The sequence below is a fragment of the Boleophthalmus pectinirostris genome, unplaced genomic scaffold, assembly GCF_026225935.1.
Source record: "Boleophthalmus pectinirostris isolate CB_2022bp ecotype Guang Dong unplaced genomic scaffold, ASM2622593v1 HiC_scaffold_9, whole genome shotgun sequence".
In the NCBI taxonomy this organism is placed as follows: Eukaryota; Metazoa; Chordata; class Actinopteri; order Gobiiformes; family Gobiidae; genus Boleophthalmus; species Boleophthalmus pectinirostris.
Window position 1 is genome coordinate 19,027,794 of NW_026571541.1, and position 20,372 is coordinate 19,048,165.

At 36.4% G+C, this 20,372-nt stretch overlaps 2 protein-coding genes across 2 annotated transcripts; one reads left to right on the top strand and one right to left on the bottom strand.

Annotated features, from left to right (window-relative positions):
- Nucleotides 1-387: 387 nt before the first annotated feature.
- On the top strand, nt 388-15,950 carry tbrg1 (transforming growth factor beta regulator 1). Its single transcript, XM_055166685.1, has 33 exons — nt 388-507; nt 1,293-1,552; nt 2,173-2,321; nt 3,213-3,338; nt 3,464-3,625; nt 3,701-3,806; nt 3,999-4,141; nt 4,881-5,037; nt 5,777-5,880; nt 7,201-7,250; nt 7,810-7,929; nt 7,999-8,126; nt 8,723-8,871; nt 8,942-9,067; nt 9,491-9,652; nt 9,737-9,914; nt 9,997-10,127; nt 10,206-10,371; nt 10,444-10,547; nt 11,629-11,761; nt 11,861-11,918; nt 11,991-12,073; nt 12,151-12,187; nt 12,519-12,581; nt 12,781-12,990; nt 13,079-13,149; nt 13,221-13,462; nt 13,539-13,675; nt 13,789-13,935; nt 14,282-14,379; nt 14,527-14,637; nt 15,387-15,529; nt 15,857-15,950. The coding sequence occupies exons 1-33, from the start codon at nt 388-390 to the stop codon at nt 15,919-15,921; spliced, it is 4,239 nt and encodes a 1,412-aa protein (XP_055022660.1). The 3' UTR covers nt 15,922-15,950.
- siae (sialic acid acetylesterase) lies at nt 14,440-19,616 on the bottom strand. The gene is made up of 10 exons (XM_020926836.2): nt 19,477-19,616; nt 19,182-19,394; nt 18,573-18,742; nt 18,067-18,205; nt 17,812-17,980; nt 17,644-17,735; nt 17,448-17,581; nt 17,174-17,328; nt 16,895-17,078; nt 14,440-16,541 (listed from the first exon to the last, which is right to left on the bottom strand). The coding sequence occupies exons 1-10, from the start codon at nt 19,532-19,534 to the stop codon at nt 16,224-16,226; spliced, it is 1,632 nt and encodes a 543-aa protein (XP_020782495.2). The 5' UTR covers nt 19,535-19,616; the 3' UTR covers nt 14,440-16,223.
- Nucleotides 19,617-20,372: the final 756 nt, after the last annotated feature.

Here is a 20,372-nt window from a genome sequence, read left to right on the forward strand (position 1 = left end):
TTTATTGCTTGTTAAATTGAGATAGACTGGAGGAGTTGTTCAACATATATTGTTGACATTATGGGAGTTTTTGTGGTGGAGGGCGGTACATGAACCAAGCCTGGTGCCTCACTAATTGTAGCATGCTTTGACTTGACTGCAAAGAGACATTGGATTTCTTTAGACTTCAAACCCAAAGTGCACACACATGTTCAACAATTACACTGCTACCAGACGACGAATGTAGACTTTTCATTGGGGGAAGCTATGACCGCAAAAACCTCCAGAAAACTTGGGACAGGTAGACCCGGTTGTAACTAGTGCGACCATGTGATTACCAGACATTCCCCCCTAAGAATACCGCATATAAAATATCCAAAGGCAGCTTGGAAAGGGGCATTTTAAAACATGGAGTTGGTCTGGTCTTGGATACTCGCATGGGGTTCCTTGTTTTTGGGGTTGTCATGGACTTTACCATTGCAGAAACAACACCATGGACTCAGACCTGAAGATGTTCAACTGGCTGAGGTTTGTGCATAGAAATATTACTTTTAAATCTTAATAACAAATGCATACTTAAGTTGCATGAGCAGTCTATTCATGTAACTCATTTTTGATTTAGTGTAATTATGTCTTTGTATGTTTTTTATGGTTGGGTAATATTAATAGAAATTTGTTGGGTGAAAAACATAATTATTGACTATATTATGGCAAGTTTAACAAGATTAGCCAATAACAACACATGATGATTGGGCCTGCATCTGCTGTTATTAAAAGTAACCACGGAAATAACAACTTGAACATCTATTAACATCTACTACCCGCACTATCACTAACAATAACAACTGACATAACTGACTCAAATCTCTCTGGCTGTTGAAATGTCATTTTTGTCCTTGAATGGCAAAAACAAGGAAGTAAATAATAGTCCAGCCTCATTACTCATCAGATCAAATCTGCATATTATGTACAATATATTCAGAATGACTTGTGCATTTAGATTTAGATATAACATGAGATATTAGCATTATAGGTTTTCTGCCATTTTGTAGGACATTAATCTCATATTTTCCTGTATTGTTATTTTATGCAGCATAAATCAGGATCATGAGATAATTTGTGGTGACTATTGTGGTGACATTTACAAAAAAACATAAACCTTTGCATGTGTTGAAATTAAAATAATGAACATATCCTTACTTTTCACTCATCTCCCATACTGATGTTTACATTTCAAACATGGCTCATTATAACTTAATTTAACCCAACTACAGACATGCATGTATCTAACCTAAAGATAACTCCTCCCACAGAACTATCTTACTCGTTTTTACAAGCTCAGCCCTGAACCCCAGCGAGAGCTGAGGTATGACCGAAACCCCCGAACCACATCCGAAACCGTGGACCACAGAATCCGAGAGATGCAGCACTTCTTTGGTCTGAGCGAGACTGGCCTCCTTGACCACCAGACTCTGGACACCATGAAGGAGGCCAGGTGTGGGGTCCCAGACGTGGATAATTTCAACTTCTACCCCAACAAGCCCCGCTGGAAAAACAACACCATCACCTACATGTAAGAGCTGAGAGACTGTCACTAGATTGTCACTAATAGACGTCTTAAGGGGTTGTCATGATACAAAGCTTTTCAAACTTGATGTAAATATTAAGGAAAAGGTTTTATACTCAATATCAATTTTTATACTACAATAATACATTCTTCAGTACTAATAGTAGTTAAATATTATAATGTGGTCTCATACTTGTGATATAAATTAAGACTTTTCTACTGCTATCTAGGAAAGTCTCAACTTTGTCCCATTATTATCAGTATCAAAACATGTTCAAAGGATATCTAGTTTCAGTAGCTTGAGATTTGATAACTATTTTGGGTATCTTTTTTTTTTTTTTTTTTTTTTTTACACCTTTTACACTTCCTGAGATCTTCCTGAGGTTTCTATGGTGCAAATCCTATCTTATATAGTTTGTTTTTGGATACTTTAGCTGTTTTTCTCCTTTTCTACGTATTACAGATCTACAATATTAGTTCTGATCATTTTTCAACACAATACAATGATTACATAGAGTATCAAGTAAAACTAATTCACGTCACATTCACATTAGTAATTTCAATTTTATAGCCAAATTATTGAATCTGTAGGAAAATAATTAAGTGACTATTTTATTGTTTCATAGGATTGCAAGGTACACTCCGGACATGAGGAAGGATGATGTGGATAAGTCATTTCGTTTGGCATTCAAGATGTGGAGCGACGCCTCTCCACTCAAATTTGTCCAAGTTGAACGTGGCAAAGCTGACATCATACTAACCTTTGCACGAGGATGTAAATAGTCCATACTCCCATACTATTAAAGCCACAGTTACACTTCGAAACATTAAAGGTCTTATATTACACAGAATGGATTCTTGTGAGCTTTAAGCCATGTTGTTATCTCATCAAAAAGATACCTGGTATTGTGTTTTGTTTATTCTTGGTCTACTTCTCCAAAGTACAAAATCTCTGTTTCACCTTGTCATGTCATGAAGTAATAGTTTTCAAGTTAACAGCTACCTCTTACCTTTAGTCCAGATGAGAATGGAAATTCCAGGGCTGAAATTATCCAAATGATTCTAGTGAAGTTGGAGCACTTGCTGTATTACCACATGACATCACAGGGTGGAAAAGAGTCCTTTCCTATTGAGAGAAGAACTCGGCCTAAATGTGCAGGGTTTGTGTGTAAAACATGTATGAGCACATCCAGGTATGCTTTGGATGAGGAAACAACATTATAACAGATCAGAAAATAGCGTAATATGGGCCCTTTAATAATAGATGTAACTTGACTTAAATGTGTACTAAGTAACTATTCTGGTGGAAGGTCTGTTACTTCTTTCCATTGAAATTTTATTGCTTTGCCTGGAATGTTTCACAGTATGGCTTTAAATTTATCACCCTCCATGGAGACAAGCAGATGCCACCTGACCAAGTTACAAGTCAGATCTGTGGAGAGATGATGCAACTCACTCAACTCAACTCAGGAGCAATAAATACACAAGTAATTTAATAACACAGATCTTTTTATAGGAACCTCTCCATGGAAATAGGCAAATGGTTGACCATCCACCAGGAAGGTTACACAGTGCACTTTTAACTACCAATTTAGACTAATTACCAGATTACAGCCTGAACTGCTTTGCAACAGTTTAAACTATTATTCCTTATTCTTTTTTTTAGTTCATGGAGATTTCTTCCCGTTTGATGGACCAAAGGGGGTACTAGCTCACGCTTTTCAGCCCGGATCAGGGATTGGAGGAGATATCCACTTTGATGAGGATGAGACATGGACAACAGGCAGCCATGGTTTGTCCTAAAACAATTAAATTTATTAATTGTAGAAATTAATAGCCCATATCCTTCATTACCTAAAAGCTGAGGACAAATGATTCAAGTGAAAGTTATTAAACATTTTGTTTGTTTGTTTTAAGGTTACAGTCTATTTGCAGTGGCTGCTCATGAGCTGGGTCACTCTCTTGGTTTAACTCACTCCCAGGACCCCGCCGCCATCATGTACCCCAACTACAGAAGACGTAGCAACAAGCAGTACTCCCTGTCCAAAGACGATATACTCGGAATTCAAACATTATATGGTAAGCTAGTAATATTCAAGAAGAAAACTACATAAAGCACAGTTTTTCTTAGTATTAAGTTGGACATTTGATCAGGTAAACCCATGGAAAGAGCAGACAAGGCTCCCAGAAAGTGTGACCCAAACTTCTCCTTTGACGCAGCAGCAATGATCGGAAATGAGATGGTTTTCTTTAAAAACAGGTGGGCTTTTATAATACTGTTATTCTATAAATTTGACTGGAGACAGGAAGTTAGAAATAGGTAATAATAAGTTATAAATATTCAGATACTGTCAAAAGTGTTAAAAATCACTGGACTCTATTATAAAAAGAAAATATTGTCTTGTACATTATTTAATAACTGAGAAGAAAAATAAACTATTCCTACTTGCAGATACATGTGGATGCGAACTACATACACAACATATTGGAATCAACTGAGAGAGGGCCAGATGAGCACATATTTACCAAGTATCTACTCTCATATCGATGCTGCGTACGATGACCCTGCAAGAGGCGTGGCCTACCTCTTCACTGGTACAGTAACACAATAGCTAAATGATTTTTGAAATAGCAGTCTATATCTAATATGTGTTATGCATTGCAATAAATAGAGTGATGTTTTAAACAGGTTTTATACACAATAAGACCCCATGTTTCTTGCAGAAAACACTGAAGGGCCCACATTAATATTGTTTCCTCATCAAAAACATATCTGGAGTTGTTTTGTTTTATTCACTCATGTTTAACACACAAACCCTGCATATTTAGGGGTTTCTTTCTCAAACAGAACACACTGTTCCACCTTGTGATGTCATGTGGGAAGTGCAGGAATATAGGAAGTGCTCACCTTTGTTTTTAAACTACATACACCTTCATTAAAATCATTTGGCTAATTTCAGACCTGAAATTGCTAATCTCGACTGAACAAAAAGTTAAAGGTAGCTGTTAACTTTTGATAACTAACAAACACAACTCCAGGTATGTTTTTGATGAGGTAACAACATTATAACATGGCTTAATGCTCACAAGAGTCAATTTTGCATAATATAGGACCTTTAAGCTATACCCTTTGCAATTTGGTATTTCAACTACAGCTATTTCTCTTGTATTGCGATTAACCATGCAGCCTTACATCTGTCAGCATGACACAGCTCAGTGTTGAGTTCCACTTACCTAACTCCATGGCCTCTCTGAGTGTGTATCTCTTTGTGGGCTACTGCTGTCCCGGTGACCCACAGTGCAATGACACATGTATGTTTGTATGTTTTCACAGGCCATAAGTACTTTGTGGTTCAACAGCTGAAAATGAAGAGTCACGCTGCCTCTATCTCCGATTTTGGGTTCTCCTCCAGTGTTAAGCACATTGATGCCGCGGTCCATGTCAGTGAATATGGCAAAACTATATTCTTTACTGGCGACCTTTATTACAGGTAAAACAACAATAGAGTGCATCTGGTAAAGTCTGTCTAGTGGTGAGCTGTAACTCTTTTCTACTGAGACTATAGATGGTTTTAAAAATGTATTATTTGAATATATCAGGAAATGGGTAATATTACTATTGCTGTTTTGGAGATCTTCAAAACTTTACAGTTTACAGTTTATGAGTTTTAAGACATGTTATAATGCAGCTACTTCACCAAGACATACTTAGAGTTGTGTTTGGATTCATCCAGACACGTTTGAGAAACCCTGGTTTATTAGTCTGTCTGCATCTCCAGAGCTGAAGCAGTAGTTTCCTTTTGTTCAGTAGAGATTGGCAATTATCCACCATTATCAACCATCTAAATGATTTTGGTGAAGGTATAAAAAATTACTTTAAAAACACAGAGAAGAACTCAGACTTAACATGCAGGGTTTATGTATTAAACATGTATGAATGAAACAAAACATAACTCACAGTATGTTTTAGACTAACATTATAAGATCAGAGCGTAATATGAGGCCATTGAAAAAATGGTCAGAATAGCATAATCACAAATAAATATATGTAGCAATCAAATGAGGAAGAAATTTGGACAAAGAGGGATCTCCTCCTTTTATTCATGGGAAATGTATTGTGGCAGGGTTCCAAAATAAAGACTGAACTGGCAGTATCCTCATATACTGTCACTACAGATGATGAGACAATATGAAAATTTGACTTTTTACTAATGTATTCTGTATAACCAGGTACGATGAACGCAAAAGAAAACTAGATAGTGGTTTCCCTCGACACATCCAAACAGACTGGCCTGGGATCCCAAGCAAAGTAAATGCTGCCTTCAAGTTACAAGGTAAAAATGTTCCCATGGCCAGTATATGGTCATGTACTTTCTATAGTGGAGACCTCAGCCGCTGCAGGAATAGCATACCGCTGAAATAGAAGTTGTAATTTCTTGTTTTTACCGTCTTTAGGTGGTAAGGGTGGGGTTCACCACATGAACTTTGTACTTTCTCTTCCCTTTAAAACAATATAACTTCACATTTCACTGCTGCAGTCCATTATAACAACATTTAGCAATCAACAAAAATAATTAACTATCTGGCACAATATGTGCAATTGCTGTGCCTTACAAAAAAGACAAGACAAAATTTCACTAAAAACATTACAGTCAACAGGTTGACTTTTGGCAGTACATATAAAATTCAAATTTCTTAATTTGCGAACAGATTTAAAATTTTACCATTTTAAATTTGTAATATTTGTGACTATTTTATAATTGAGCTGCCCTAAAAATATTTTAATTTGTGTCTTTAACAGGAAGTATTTTCATCATCAGTGGAACAAAGTCCTTCCAGTACGACTATAGGAAGAACAGAGTAGTCAAGATCATTTCGGCAAATTCCTGGCTTGGATGTTGACAGTGGTTAGCGGATTTTTGATTTACACTCTCCAATTACAGTAATTTCAGGCCTGTTATCACTTGTAACAGTGAAATCGTGTTATGTATAAATTAAATCCACTTGTTTTATACAAATTTTATAACAGATATAGAGGAATGTTTTGATGTAAGAAAAAAAAAACAACAACAAAAAACAGAAATGTTCTGAGACTGGTGAATTTATTTACTGGTCTGGTTATGACATGTCTGCTATTTTTCTGTCTTAAATTGTATCTCAATTACACATTTTTGCATATTTTTAGTTTTGTTTTAAATTGTGATCTTAAATAAATATGATTTTTTAAAAGCTTTTTTTCTTGTGCAAATGAGACAACCCACATTATTCAATATATCTCAAATGTCCTCAGAAACATGCTGTTCTTATGTTTCAACAGATACTGACCCTTGGAACATGTATTTACATTCAAGCTCCAAAATGGCAGAAGTATTAAAGTCCATATGTACAAAACCAGCACAGGCTACTGACTTTACAAATATTGACCTAAACATGTGCATGTCTCCTCCCTGTGTGTTTTCAGGGGACCTCCCCATAAGAAATGCATAGGTCTAGCTATACTGACAGTTAACTCTGGATCTCCATAGGACTTTCTACAAACAAACAAAAAAAAAAAAAAAAAAAAAAAACAACAATAGATGATTTTAAGACATACTACATAAAAATGCCTGTATTCTGGATGTTGCTGTTGGGTGTTTTAGCCCTGTGTCATGGAGCACCAACTATTGCTCCAACAATTTCACCAGATGACCAAACAAAAGCTGAGGTAAGAATCACACAGATTAAGATACTTAACATAGTATGACTGCACAATACCAATTGCAAAAGAATACAGAAATTGCAATCATGACAAATGCAATGAAAATGCTGAATAAATCAATGGTTGTGGTTATCAATGAAACCAAAATATACACCGCCGTTAAGCGCTGTCTGAACATGGGTGTGGTTTAGTTCTGGTTTACAGTCTGTAGATCTGGTTTACACAATTTTGGTCTAATTTAAACCAGGTTTGTCCCATGTAGCATCCTTCAATTTAAGTGCAAATATTCCATTTTCACTTCAAGGACCAACACAATATACTTCTCACAGAGTTCAGTAGATGAGTTAGCATAGAGGCACTGCTTTATTGTTCAAGATACGGACAAAATCAAGGCAAAATCAGTCCTTGGGTTTCTGTTTTTAGAAGTAAATAGTTAATTGCTTAAATGTTCTAAGGCAGAAATTCATATCACATACCATCACCCATATTTTCCAAGATTCATTAACCCTTGCTTAAAACATTTCAGTATTTTGATAGATTTACTATATCATTTATTGTACTTTAGGATTATCTTTATCAGTATTATTCTGATATTGGGGTTTCAAATTCTACAACAAGAAGCCTCGTCAAAGCCAGAAACTTCACTGAGGACTTGGAAGCCATGCAGTCATTCTTTGGATTGGAGGTACTTTTATAAACCAAGACAAATAGATGAAAATGTAGAGTATGCTTACTTTATTTCACTGACCTAAAGGTGACTGGAAGTTTGAATACAGAGACATTAGAAGTCATGAAGGCACCGAGGTGTGGTGTGTCAGACATCAGCAGATATGGACACTTTCCTGGGAAACCTAAGTGGCAGAAAAGTCTAATTACATACAGGTAAAACAATAAAATTAAAATATTTTTAAATGACAAAACAAAAACATATTAGCAAGCTCCTCATGCAACTGTTTTTTCATATAGTATATTTTTATCCCCTCTATGTATATGACAGTGTCTAAAAATGTAATCATTCAAAATAATCTTCTGCATAACTGAATAAAGGTGTTACTTGGCTGTGCTCTTAAATACCTTTACTGTTAATACTTAAAAGTGCATTGTGTAATTTTTCTGGTGGAGGGTCCATCAAATGATTTCCATAGAGATGTTAATGCCTTGTCTGAATGTTTTCACAGTATGGAATTAAACTTTTCTATCTTCATGGAGATCAAATGAAATCAAGTTACAGGTCAGATCTGTGGAGAGGCAACCCCGCTCACAGCCAGAATACCTGTTTTCTAGGTATTTTATAACATAAATAAAATACCCTGTAATTGAACACATGTCAGGTATAGCTGTTTAATGTTACAGCGTGGAATATTTCAGGCAGCTCAATGACATCTCCACAGAGAAAAGCATTTGGTAGACCCTCCACCAGAAAATTTACATAGTGTACCTTTAAAAATAATTTTGGTAAGTTGTTGTTGTGATTCCAGGATTACACAGTACACTCCAGATCTTTCACAGGGACAAGTGGATGCCACCATTGCTCAGGCCTTTCAGCTGTACAGTGATGTTATCCCGTTAAACTTCAAACAGATCTACAGTGGCACTGCAGACATCATGATCCTGTTCAAGGGCGGATGTAAGTACAGAAAAGTAGCTACAAAATATACAACTTATATTTTATATCATTGTGTCATGTATTACATTAGATCATGGAGATTTTTACCCTTTTGATGGCGCTGGTGGGGTTTTGGCCCATGCTAACTCTCCTGGAAGAGGGCAAGGAGGGGATACTCACTTTGATGATGATGAAACCTGGACTCTAACCCAAAGAGGTGAACATCCTCTGCTAATCTATTATGGAAGCTCTGTGCAGTCATCTTATAGTTCTCGACATATTGATTCAGGCATGAATGTTGAAAAATACAAAAGCTTTGTAAGGTAATACAAAAATGAATATAGTAATTATTATATAACTACTTGTTAACCCAATGTGTGTGTGTGTGTGTATATATATATATATATATATATATATATATATATATATATATATATATATATATATATATATATATAGTCAGGCCAGTCATACCAATCAGCTTTCTTTTCCAAAGGCTAACAGCTCACAAAAGCACTAGTAATATAACACACGGTAGTGGTTCATAAAAGATTTATAAAATCTGTACTCAGATGGCTTGTCCGATCTAACTAGAACAGCTGAACCTGTATATACCGAAGTTTTCTGTTTTCTTGTTCAGGTGTGAATTTACTGCTGGTTGCGGCCCATGAATTTGGCCACGCTCTGGGTCTGGATCACTCACGGGACAAACGTGCGCTGATGTTTCCCACATATCAGTACGTCAACACAAACGGATACAGACTACCAGACGATGACAGGCGTGGAGTTCAAGCTCTTTATGGTAGTTTAATTTAAATTTTCCTTATCAGACTAATATGATTTATATATTGAGCACAAAGAAACTTTTGTTCACCTGCTGTTTTAGGCAGTCGAACACCAGACCCTAAACCCCAACCTCCACCCACACCTACCCCTGAGCCAGACCCAGTGGACCCTGAAGACCCAGACCCTCTGCCCAACCCCGGTGCAGATAAATGCAGCCGCAACTTGGTCTTTGATGCAGCTACTTCTATTAGAGGAGACTTGTACTTCTTCAAAAATGGGTATAGCTGTAATAAGTTCATTATAATATTGTTTTTACAACTTTAAAAAGTTTATTCAATATTTTGGGGATTTCTTAAACAGATATTACTGGAGAAAGAGTCGATCATTCAATGGAATACGTCTGGTTAAGGTTCCATCTAGATGGGGACAGATAAATCAAGTGGATGCTGCTTATGAGGTCCCAAATGAAAGCAGATTTTTTGTTTTTGATGGTTAGTGTTTAACAAGATCTATAATGTATAATTCAGTTGTATTTCAAGAATATTATGTTTCTAACAACATTTTGACAGGCCGCCAATATTGGGGTATAAGATCTCAGTCAAAGACAAAAATCCCTGGCTACCCAAAACCTTTGACAAATCTAGGCCTCCCCTCTTGGGTCAGTAAGGTGGATGCAGCAGTTTATGTGACTTCAACTAGAAAGACACTAATTTTTGTCAGGAATCAATACTGGAGGTAAATAAATCATAGACAGATTAAAAAAGAAAAGAAAAAATACTTTTTCATGAGTAACATTATGTTGTGTAGCTATGATGAGGCCCGAAACCAAATGGACTATGGCTATCCGCGATACATCACTCAAGATTTCCCTGGTATTGGTTCAAGGGTAGATGCAGCGTTTGAGAATTATGGTATGAAACATGTTTTTGCTGAGAGATATAATGGATTTAAAATGGAAAATAAAGATGTATTCTTTGCACAGGATACTTGTACTTCTCAAATGGCCCAAGACAAAGTGAGTACTACCTACCATACAGGAGAGTGATGCGTGTTCTGCTGAACTATGGCTGGCTCGACTGCTACTGAAGGCTGCTTCTCGGATTTACAACCCTCTTAACAGTGGAAAACAGATCATTTTGGAAAACACGTGCTCATATAGAAATCACTGTAGACTGATTAATTTGCAAAATAAATCTAACTAATTATAGGATTATGACCATAACGCTCAACAACCTCAATGTCTCAAAAACTTTTAATGTAACAACACAAGATTAGCAAAGTTGTTGGCTTGCCTGTAACAACTATGCTAGTTTACTGATCTTTAACCATACAATAAATGTTATTTTTTCCAAAATAATTAATTGTGGTTTTATTTTGTCCTTCCATATAAACATAAACATGCAATATATGCAATTGTTGCATTGTTACGTATGTATTACCTGGAGGTGATGATATGTATCGATACAGATTTTATTTTTTTATGTTTTCATTACGATTTTATTTTATCAGATGCCCCACATCCGGTTGTGTTCCGCTAGTAATCTTCCGTGTAAAGCAACTCCAAGTGCTTCTTTGGTTCCTCTATCGCTTTTCATTTGGATGTATCTTAATTTACCTCGTTCTAATTAAAGAATGTATATGATATGCATTAAGGAAACCATACAATATAAGGTTTTATATTTTGTAATAATAATACACACTTAACACGAATGACAGTGTTAACTGGCATTTAACGCTAGCTGCTAAATGTAAACAATACGATGCATCTGAATAAAGGTTCCGACTGATAAACGACGCGGTTCTTCACACGTTCTGGATTGCACAGGTACGTTTAATACCCTTATTCGGTTTAACTTTTTACATATCATCTTATTAAATGTTACAGTTCCGTTTCCGTCATCAAAATTTTGGTTTGCAATGTCGTCGTTAGTGAACTCTTCCACTGAATAATAAACCGTGGCTACAGTAATAAATGAGCTACTGTATGTACAGGACAAGAGGCTTATATGGAGTCCCTCAACACCTTTGAATCTGTGATGGAGACCGACGGACAGGGAAACTACTCTTTATTTCCTGCACTGGACAGTATTGCAAGCTTGTCTGGGGCTGCCGAAACATTGGAGAGGTAGCTGTATTATTATTGCACATAATATTGCTGCTCTAAAATGAGGTTTGTTGTCTGCTATTATATCGGTATGTTTTTTTTTTAAATTATTATTTCTAGTGAAGCTCCCAGTGAAGTTGCTGAAAAGCCAAACCTCACATGGCTTGATGCTGCACAGGTAGAATTGCAATGGTCTTGCAATGGTGTTTTCACATATTACTGAGTGTACTTATTTTGATTTGTCATGTAGATTGTGTTAGAAGAAGCAGGGAGGCCTATGCATATCAAGGAGATTAAGCAGAGAATCATCGACAGGGGACTTGTTCAGTCACAGTAAAAATAAATAATTATTTGTAGAATTTAAAAAAAATGCTTGTTCTGCAGCCAAATTGACATGTTTTCCTTGACAGTGCAAAGTCAAGTTTGGAGGCGGTGATGTACCGTGAGGTAAGTGTTGTGTAAAAAGTGCCGAGTGTCTCAATCTGCACCAAATGTGTGCATTTTTATTTTTGGCTCATTGCAACACACACTTGTATCATATTTTGTCTTTTGTATTCAATTCAAATGTTTTTATTCATTCTCACCTTTTATTAAGATGGATGTTGTCATTGTTTGTGATTTTTTTTTTTTTTTTAGTCAACCATAATCGTCAGGCCATACAGAATCTTATAAATGATAGCTAAATAAACTGGTTTAATTTTATGAATAGTGATTGAATCCAAGAATCCAAATTGGCTTTAGCACTTTCTATTGGCTTCGGTCTCGCATTATGTTTCAGACACAAAAAGGCAGCAGGAGATTCAAGAGGATTGAGAACAAAAATGGATTCTTTGCATTGCTGGTGAGTTGTATGGGACATTTGCTTAGTAATCTTTCAACTATGATTGAAATAAACAAAAACAAATTGTATTGCTATCAGGCTATATAATGGTGTTTCTTCATTCATAGTAGTCTTCATTTCCACTCATTGCTGTAATTAGCTCCTCAGTATCATTCACTTTTTTCTCACTTTGTACAACTATGGATATGTTTGTCCTCAGACCGATGAGGACCGGCATCAGGCCTTGCAACCTTATACGCCGCAGTCTTTCTCTAGTTCTGGTTCAGGCACCTCAGCCCCTGCTTTCCCCTCCCCTGCAAGTTCATCTGAGCATAAGGTCAAGACCAAGAGAGGTCAACGGAAAAACCAAAATGAAAAATACAGACTGAAATACTTACGATTACGCAAAGCAGCTCGGACTATGATATTTGTAAGTGAACGAGTAAAACCAGTAAACCACAACAATATAAAGTTATTTAATATGAATGAGGTACATACTGCTAACATTCTTACTGTAGGAAAATGCTGCCCTCTGTGATGAAATTGCACATTTAGAAGAAAAGTTTATAAGAGCAAAAGAAGAACGGAGGTAAATTCAAACATAAACGGTCTTTGCTTGGGTACACCTATAATATTAAATAATTTCTTTTTTATTTGTAGATTTTTACTGAAGTCACTGTTGCAGTACCAATCAGTATCGGAAGGGGAGCTCCTGCCCACACCCAGTGCTAGCACACAACATCCTCCTGTTCAAAATGTAGCAGTGACTTCAGGCTCTGCTGGGACATCCGGCATTTCAGGGGGACACAGCCTGCCCTTTGTGCCAATGACTGAGGATGGTACAGTAAAAAAGCCCAAGAAAGAAAGGAAAGAGAGAGCCAGAGAAAATGGTAAAGATGAAGGTGAGTGCTAAAAAATAAAGTACAAAAATATGCCAGTCTGATTTAACTGAAAAACTAATATAACTATGTTCTGTAGTTGCAAGAAAGATTTCCAAGAAGAGGAAACTCGCTGATGGCTCTCGCAAATTGGTGCAGCCCATTCCTCTGGACTCATCTGGACGTCCAGTATTTCCAATAGTACTTGGAGGTTTAACAGTTTACAGTTTGGGAGAGGTCAGTATCATTTAGATAGCACATAAAATTTGGTATTTTATCAATTTACTACAAAAAATAATTATATACCAGCTAAGAATGTTTCTTAAATTTGTCATTGAACTGTTTTCCAGATCATCACAGACAGGATGTTGTTTCATGACGAGTGTGCCATTTACCCCGTGGGCTTCTGCAGCACTCGAGTGTTTGCCAGTATGAAGAGCCCTGAACAGCAGTGCCTCTACACATGCCAGATCAAGGATGGTGGAGCAGGTCCACAGGTAACACTTAAGGTCCTGTATTATACAAAATGGATTCTTTAAGCTATAGTATATAGTAGTTTCCTCCTTAAAAACATACCTGGAGTTGTGTGGAGTTGTAAGACAAAATGCTTTGTTCCACCTGGTAATGTCATGAAGCAGTAGTTTTAGTCAAGTAGTGAGGGTCAAGAACTCAGCCGAAATTTGTGTGTTAAATGTGGGTGATTGAAAGAACACTAAAACTCCAGATGTGTTTTTGATGAGAAAATGGCATTATAACATACATCAGAAAAAAGCATATTATAGTTCCTTTGATATTACTATTAATGTATTAATGCTAAGGATTTAAAATTTATTTTTCTCATAGTTTGAAATTGTCCCTGAAGAAGATCCACAGAATGCCATAGTGGCCTCTTCTGCTCTGACGTGTCACGCCAATCTCCTCAAGGCCGTAGCAGCAGCCAGGTATGCATTACATTTGAGTTTGTGTTTTAGTTCACAATGTTGCATGCATGTTTAGATAACTTGTATACCAAATTCCCATTTTAATAATTTCACATTTCTGTAACAACATACATACAATAATATACAACAATATATTTATATCAACAGCTTAAAACCTGTGGTCCCTGTCATACCATCTGGAGCAGACTTCTTTGGTTTCTCTCATCCTACGATACAAAATCTCATACAGAGCTGTCCTGGAGCCCGTAAATGTACTAAGTAAGTCCACCTCTTCAGTAAATTTGACTACTTGAGTACAACTGGGTGAAGTTTTCTTAGAATAAATGTGGTACAATAACAGCCCCTTATTAAAGGGCCCATAATTTGCTATTTTCCTATCTGTTATAATGCTGTTTCCTGATTAATAACATGTATTATACATATATTAATAACACAAATTTTGCATATTTTTTCACTGAATTGAAAACATGGTTCCTCCTTGTGATGTCATGTGGTAATACAGGAAGTTCTCCACTGTTTTAAAACTATAAACCTTCACTAGAATAATTTGGATAAATTTAGTCCTGGAGTTGCCAATCTCATCTGAACTAAAGGTAAAAAGTACTTCTGTTCCACAATATGTGAGCTTTGAAAATGTAGACAGACTAATAATAAAGGGTTACTTAAACATGTGTGAATGAAACAAACCACTGCTCTAGGTATGTTGTTGAGCAGGTAACAATATTATAACAATTTTTTGCATAATATAGGACCTTTAATAAGCATTGTAAGAGTGGGCTATTTATTTAGGCTATAGACTTTGCTTAGTAAACATTAATTATTCAACATGTAGACCAAAGCATATTTGCAACTAGACCAACACTTCATACACTGCGTTTTCAGCAGTTTTTCTTTGAAATGCTGATTCACTTATTTTTCTGCATTGTAAAATGAGAATTGGAGAGGGTTTCTTCATTGTAAATCCAACTATAGGTCATATCATTGCTCACTTTTTTTTTTATCTCTAGTTATCGATGGATACGTTTTGAGGTGTGTCGACCTGGAGAAGGACAGATCGCTCACAGTCTATCAGAGGATGATGCCTCTATAAACTTTGATGCCTTCCAGAGACACCAGAGTTTTAAAGACATAAAGACTGAGCATGTCATAGGTAGCTGAATATTTCTTTACATTTTTGAAAAACTGTATATGTTGTTTTGATTGTTTGCCATCATAAATTGACCATTACTACCACAGGAATCCACATTTACCCCCTTGACTTAAAATTAAGCAATGGATTCAAATCTAAATGAAGTTTCTTACAGGAATATAGAAATAAATAAATTCTTAGATGCCACCTATGTATCACCAGACACTATCTGTACTGCAATTTAGAATGAATTAGTTCTGCAACTCTAAATAATGCATGACAATATACCTGTGGAGCCTGTGTTGAAGATGCAGGAAAAAACATGTGTAATATTTTTTCTTTCCACAGTACAAACTCCTCAGTCACCCAGTTCTTCAAATCTGAAACCTTCCACCTCTTACTACAGCTCCTGAAAATCAGCAGTCACTCATAATGAAAACTGGTAATTTATACATATATAGTATATGGTCAGTTAACTCATCTATTGTTCATTTTTTTTAACATGTTACTGTGTTAATATTGCACTTTTTATTTCAAGATTGATTGTAATTGCTGCTATTTTACAAAATGTAAAGTGCATCATTTCAGCACCATCCTGATTATAACAAAATAAAACAAGCAAAATGTAGCTACTGTCATTGTTTTCTATAAGGCAACTAGCTATTATGATTATCTCCTTCTTTTTATAGAATGTAATTTCCAGGTGTAATTATTTCTATAACAAACCATCATCTACTTTTAGCCCATCACCATTGTTTAAATAATGATCAGTTGCAGTATTTCTTTTCCATCCAGATGATGATTTTAAGTTAATAATGAATGGTGGAGCAGGTAGAGAGGTTTTGGAGCTGTAAACTGGACAAGCCTTATAATTACAGGGCCAGTCTCTCCATGCATAACGAACAGCAGCCACTTCAGATGAGGGACATGACTTTGTAGATATATGTATTGTTGTTTCATCCCACTCCTTCATGGGAGCAGACACCCAATTGGACTTTAGCCCGCATAATGAGACATTGGCAGAACAGCATATCTGGTGAAAAAAATGAAAAACTTGTATTCTTCTAGTTCATCTTTTAGTGTCACAGTACAAACAATTCACCCAGATGTTAAAGGTGGCAAATGGCATCTACATGATCTATCCCCATGAACATAAGCATTTAATGCTGCCCGTTGTAAGAATTTGTTTTCAAAATATTTTCGGAAAACAGAGACAATTGTAATGCCAAATTGGAACATTCCAGGCAAAACCATCAAACTCTCAATATAGAAAAACAGGTTGTGTGTTCTCCACTAGAAAAGTTACATAGTGTACCTTTTTAAATAATATAAAAAAAAGAATAGAAACAAGGTGAAATTAAATATTCAAAGATGATGATTCCTTACCTCAAAGATGTCTTTAGATGGTGTGACTGAGACCTGCTGATCAAATGTAATGTTTACATACATTTGATCGGGTGAAATAAGACAAGGGAAAGGACCTTGGAAAGACAAAGACTGTTTATAAGCCACAACTTTTGCACCGAGTGTCAGTCTGTACGTGACATCCTGCTTATCCCGTGGATGGATTCTGAAAATTAGATTTAGATTAGAAGTATTTCATTGTAATGTAGTGTATCAAACTTCAATCCAAAACATTACTCATCAATATTAAATCTTTCTTACGTTCCATAGGGGGATGTTTCATCAGGCAAATCCATGGTCACGGCCATAAAGGTGTTCTTCATCCTAAAGTTTGGGACAAAGCCGTAGTCTGCGGTCTGGTGCCAGCGTATTTCAGGAAAACCATCATCGGTAGAGTTCTGAAGATATGTGCATAACTATATACAGGACACATTGCTTGTTACAGTTTGACCATATACTTGCATGAACTGTAGCTGGAAATGAGTAATTGTACTACAGTTTTCTCATTTGAAGCATGAAATAGCGTTTTATTAACTTGTACAAATCCAAAAGGAAACTGGATTGCTGTCTGACCCCCTGAGCCCTCGTGGAAAGCTATCCTCCAGTTATCGATCATGGCAGGGAAAGTGCAGTTGTACAAGTCTTTGTGATAGTTTGCATTTGCTTCCCCTGTTGAATACATTTATTAGCAAAAGTACACTACACTATGTAAGCACTTTGTATTGTATTACCTTGATACCAGATTGCTCCTTTAATGGTGAAATTAAGCAATGGGTGAATCATTGCATTCCACAAGACTGAATTTACATTAGGACCAAAAAACCTGGCACAGAAAAGTACTAGTAGTAAAATGCTTTTCAATAGTTTGATTAACAAAATATAAATATGATTTTTGATACTTTTCATCCGGGTAATCAAGGCCACATTTCTGAAGCGCACTGCGTGAAGACCAGGCCTCCACAGGTGTTCCTCCCCAGCTGGACTCTACCAAACCAATGGGATACTTTAACATCTCATAGAGGTAACGGCCAAACAGCCAGCACACAGCTGAAAAAGGAGCCAAATCCTCTAAAAACAAAACAGGAAGAATGAAATAAACATGCATTCAAAAGTATGTAATTAAATATATAGTATAGTGTTAAATCAAGACTTACTTTCATTGGGCACAGACCAAGGAATATGAACTTTAGTCAAGTCAAGCAGCTCAGTGTTGCTCTGAACCAAGCCTACCATAAAAAACCTCACATGTGGATATTTGGATGCTAGGGCCAGCTCGTCCGATGCATTGAATATCTATTTGACAAAGGAAACCTGATACTGCATTATGTTGTATGTATTGTTGTAACTAGGGATGCACAGATAGGTTTTTCTGTTCCGTTACCAATGTTGATACTTTTGCTTTAAGTATCTGCCAATACCTGATATCAACCGATACCAGTGCAAGACAAAAAGCATATGGTAAAAATAATCCAAATTAGTTTTGTAACTGTTATTTCTATTATGAAACATTTAGGCCAACATTGTCCAGTAAATTGTCATATTACACCAATTTATAGACCAAAATAGTTTAAGGACGGAACCGATATCTTGGAAGTTGAAACTTTTCAGTATCAGCATAGTATCAGTGCATCCCTAGTTGTAACACTATTGTTTGCTTTACCTTTGAGACTTCAAAGTACATATTGCTCTGACCACTGCACAGCCACACATCTCCAAACAAGACATCTACCAAAGTGACTGAGGTGTTTTGGGGGTTTGTCAAAGCAGCGGTGATGTTGTATGGGCCTCCAGGTTCAACAGGTTCAAGCATCACTCTCCATATCCCAGATTCTGATTAAAGACCAGAAGATCAAGTATAAGATATATTATATAGCCACTATATTATATAGCCACTATATTATAACTAAAATATGAGGAAACACAGGTCATATGCAACTCATTCAAGAAGAACTAGTTATGTCAGTTTCATCACAACTACAGAAGGAAATTGTCATCATTCCTGTTAGGTTTGCAGTTTGTACTTTTGGAGACGCAAATTAACCATAACCTCACTAACTCCAACTCACTATGTCACAAAATGCTTCTAATCAGTAATAACAATTGTAGCATCTACATAAAAATACCAACTAATTAACATTAAGATACTGTAATTTCCCTTGTGGACCCATAAAGTTTATCTAAGTATAAAATTAGGTTAGCATTAAAAACATATACTGTTTTATATGTTGACATGCTTAAGTTGAATGCACTTCTCCTCATCAGAACGTACCGTTTGAGACACTGGCCAGTGTCTTCTGAATAGTTGGACCTAGTACATAAACAGTGACTTGTGCCCCTTGTGGTCCGCAGCCCCACAGCCCGGCTCTCTCCGGAGACTTTTGTAGCACCATATGATCCCCATAATAAGAAGCAAATGTCAGATTCCCATCCCCACATGACCACTGCTGCTCTTCATACATTGTATACTCTTGACGCTCATGTCCTAAGTGAAAACAGCACAAAATATATATGCAAAACACACTCTTTTAACACTGATCACAAAGACAAACAACGTAACTACTTACTGCTGGAGACAATCGCATTAAACAGTAGAATTAGGGATATTATAAACAATGCGCACATGACGATCACAAGCACTACGCATACATAACAATCACAGCAGCATTTACTGTGTCATGAGTCATATGATTCGTGGAAAAGCACCAGCAAGACAGTAAAATATTTGGACGAACAGGTCGAAGCAGCCACGCGTAGACCTGCATTACGCACGCGCATCTAGGTCGGCGCGCCCCTGACACAATCATAATCAAAATAGGAACTTCAAAATAAAAGCACCTGACAAAATATGCTTATACGTTTAAGTTTTTTCACTTTTTCATTTTTTCCATACACGGTAAGCGCTGCAGAAGGAAAGAAGACGCCAGGCTGAGGCAATTAACAGACAACAACATGAAAAATGGAATCTGGGGTAGAATTAATTATCTGATTGTTTCCCGAGCAGGTGTTTATTTACGGAGGCATTTTTGTGTGATCACCTGTGGAGAAACAAATGATCTTAGCACATTTGTGAGACATCCTATTTACCATAAGTCTCCTGCTTACTAACGAATGTTCTCAGCTGAAAATTGGTTTTCAACTACTTTTCCAGCCTATTTACATTTAATATAGCTGGTGTAATGGAAAAACGTATTCTTCATTATCAGACACATCAGACTCCACATCCACTACAATTCTGCTATGCACTGTTATAACTGTCCCTTCTAATGCATTCAGTGTATCTGTATCTGATTCTGACCTCATAATTTCTTTGTGTAAATGTCCAGTCTATGAGCAGCCCGCTCTTGGTATTACTGAACGACCGTTGCTCCTTCTGTGTTGTTCCTCTTTTGCCAAAGATTAAAACTATTACAAAGACAATTTCTTGACTCAAGGCCATAGTTTTCTCATTCAAATATATACA

Excerpts from the sequence above, each read along its gene's own strand:
- tbrg1 (XM_055166685.1), top strand. The coding sequence starts at position 388 with ATGGAGTTGGTCTGGTCTTGGATACTCGCATGGGGTTCCTTGTTTTTG. Across the intron at positions 10,548-11,628 it reads TGCAGCGTTTGAGAATTATG|GACAAGAGGCTTATATGGAG; the intron begins GTATGAAACATG and ends CTGTATGTACAG. Across the intron at positions 14,638-15,386 it reads GGAGCCCGTAAATGTACTAA|TTATCGATGGATACGTTTTG; the intron begins GTAAGTCCACCT and ends TTTTATCTCTAG.
- siae (XM_020926836.2), bottom strand. The coding sequence starts at position 19,534 with ATGTGCGCATTGTTTATAATATCCCTAATTCTACTGTTTAATGCGATT. Across the intron at positions 19,395-19,476 it reads TAATGCGATTGTCTCCAGCA|GACATGAGCGTCAAGAGTAT; the intron begins GTAAGTAGTTAC and ends GTTTTCACTTAG. Across the intron at positions 17,582-17,643 it reads AGGAGCAATCTGGTATCAAG|GGGAAGCAAATGCAAACTAT; the intron begins GTAATACAATAC and ends TGTATTCAACAG.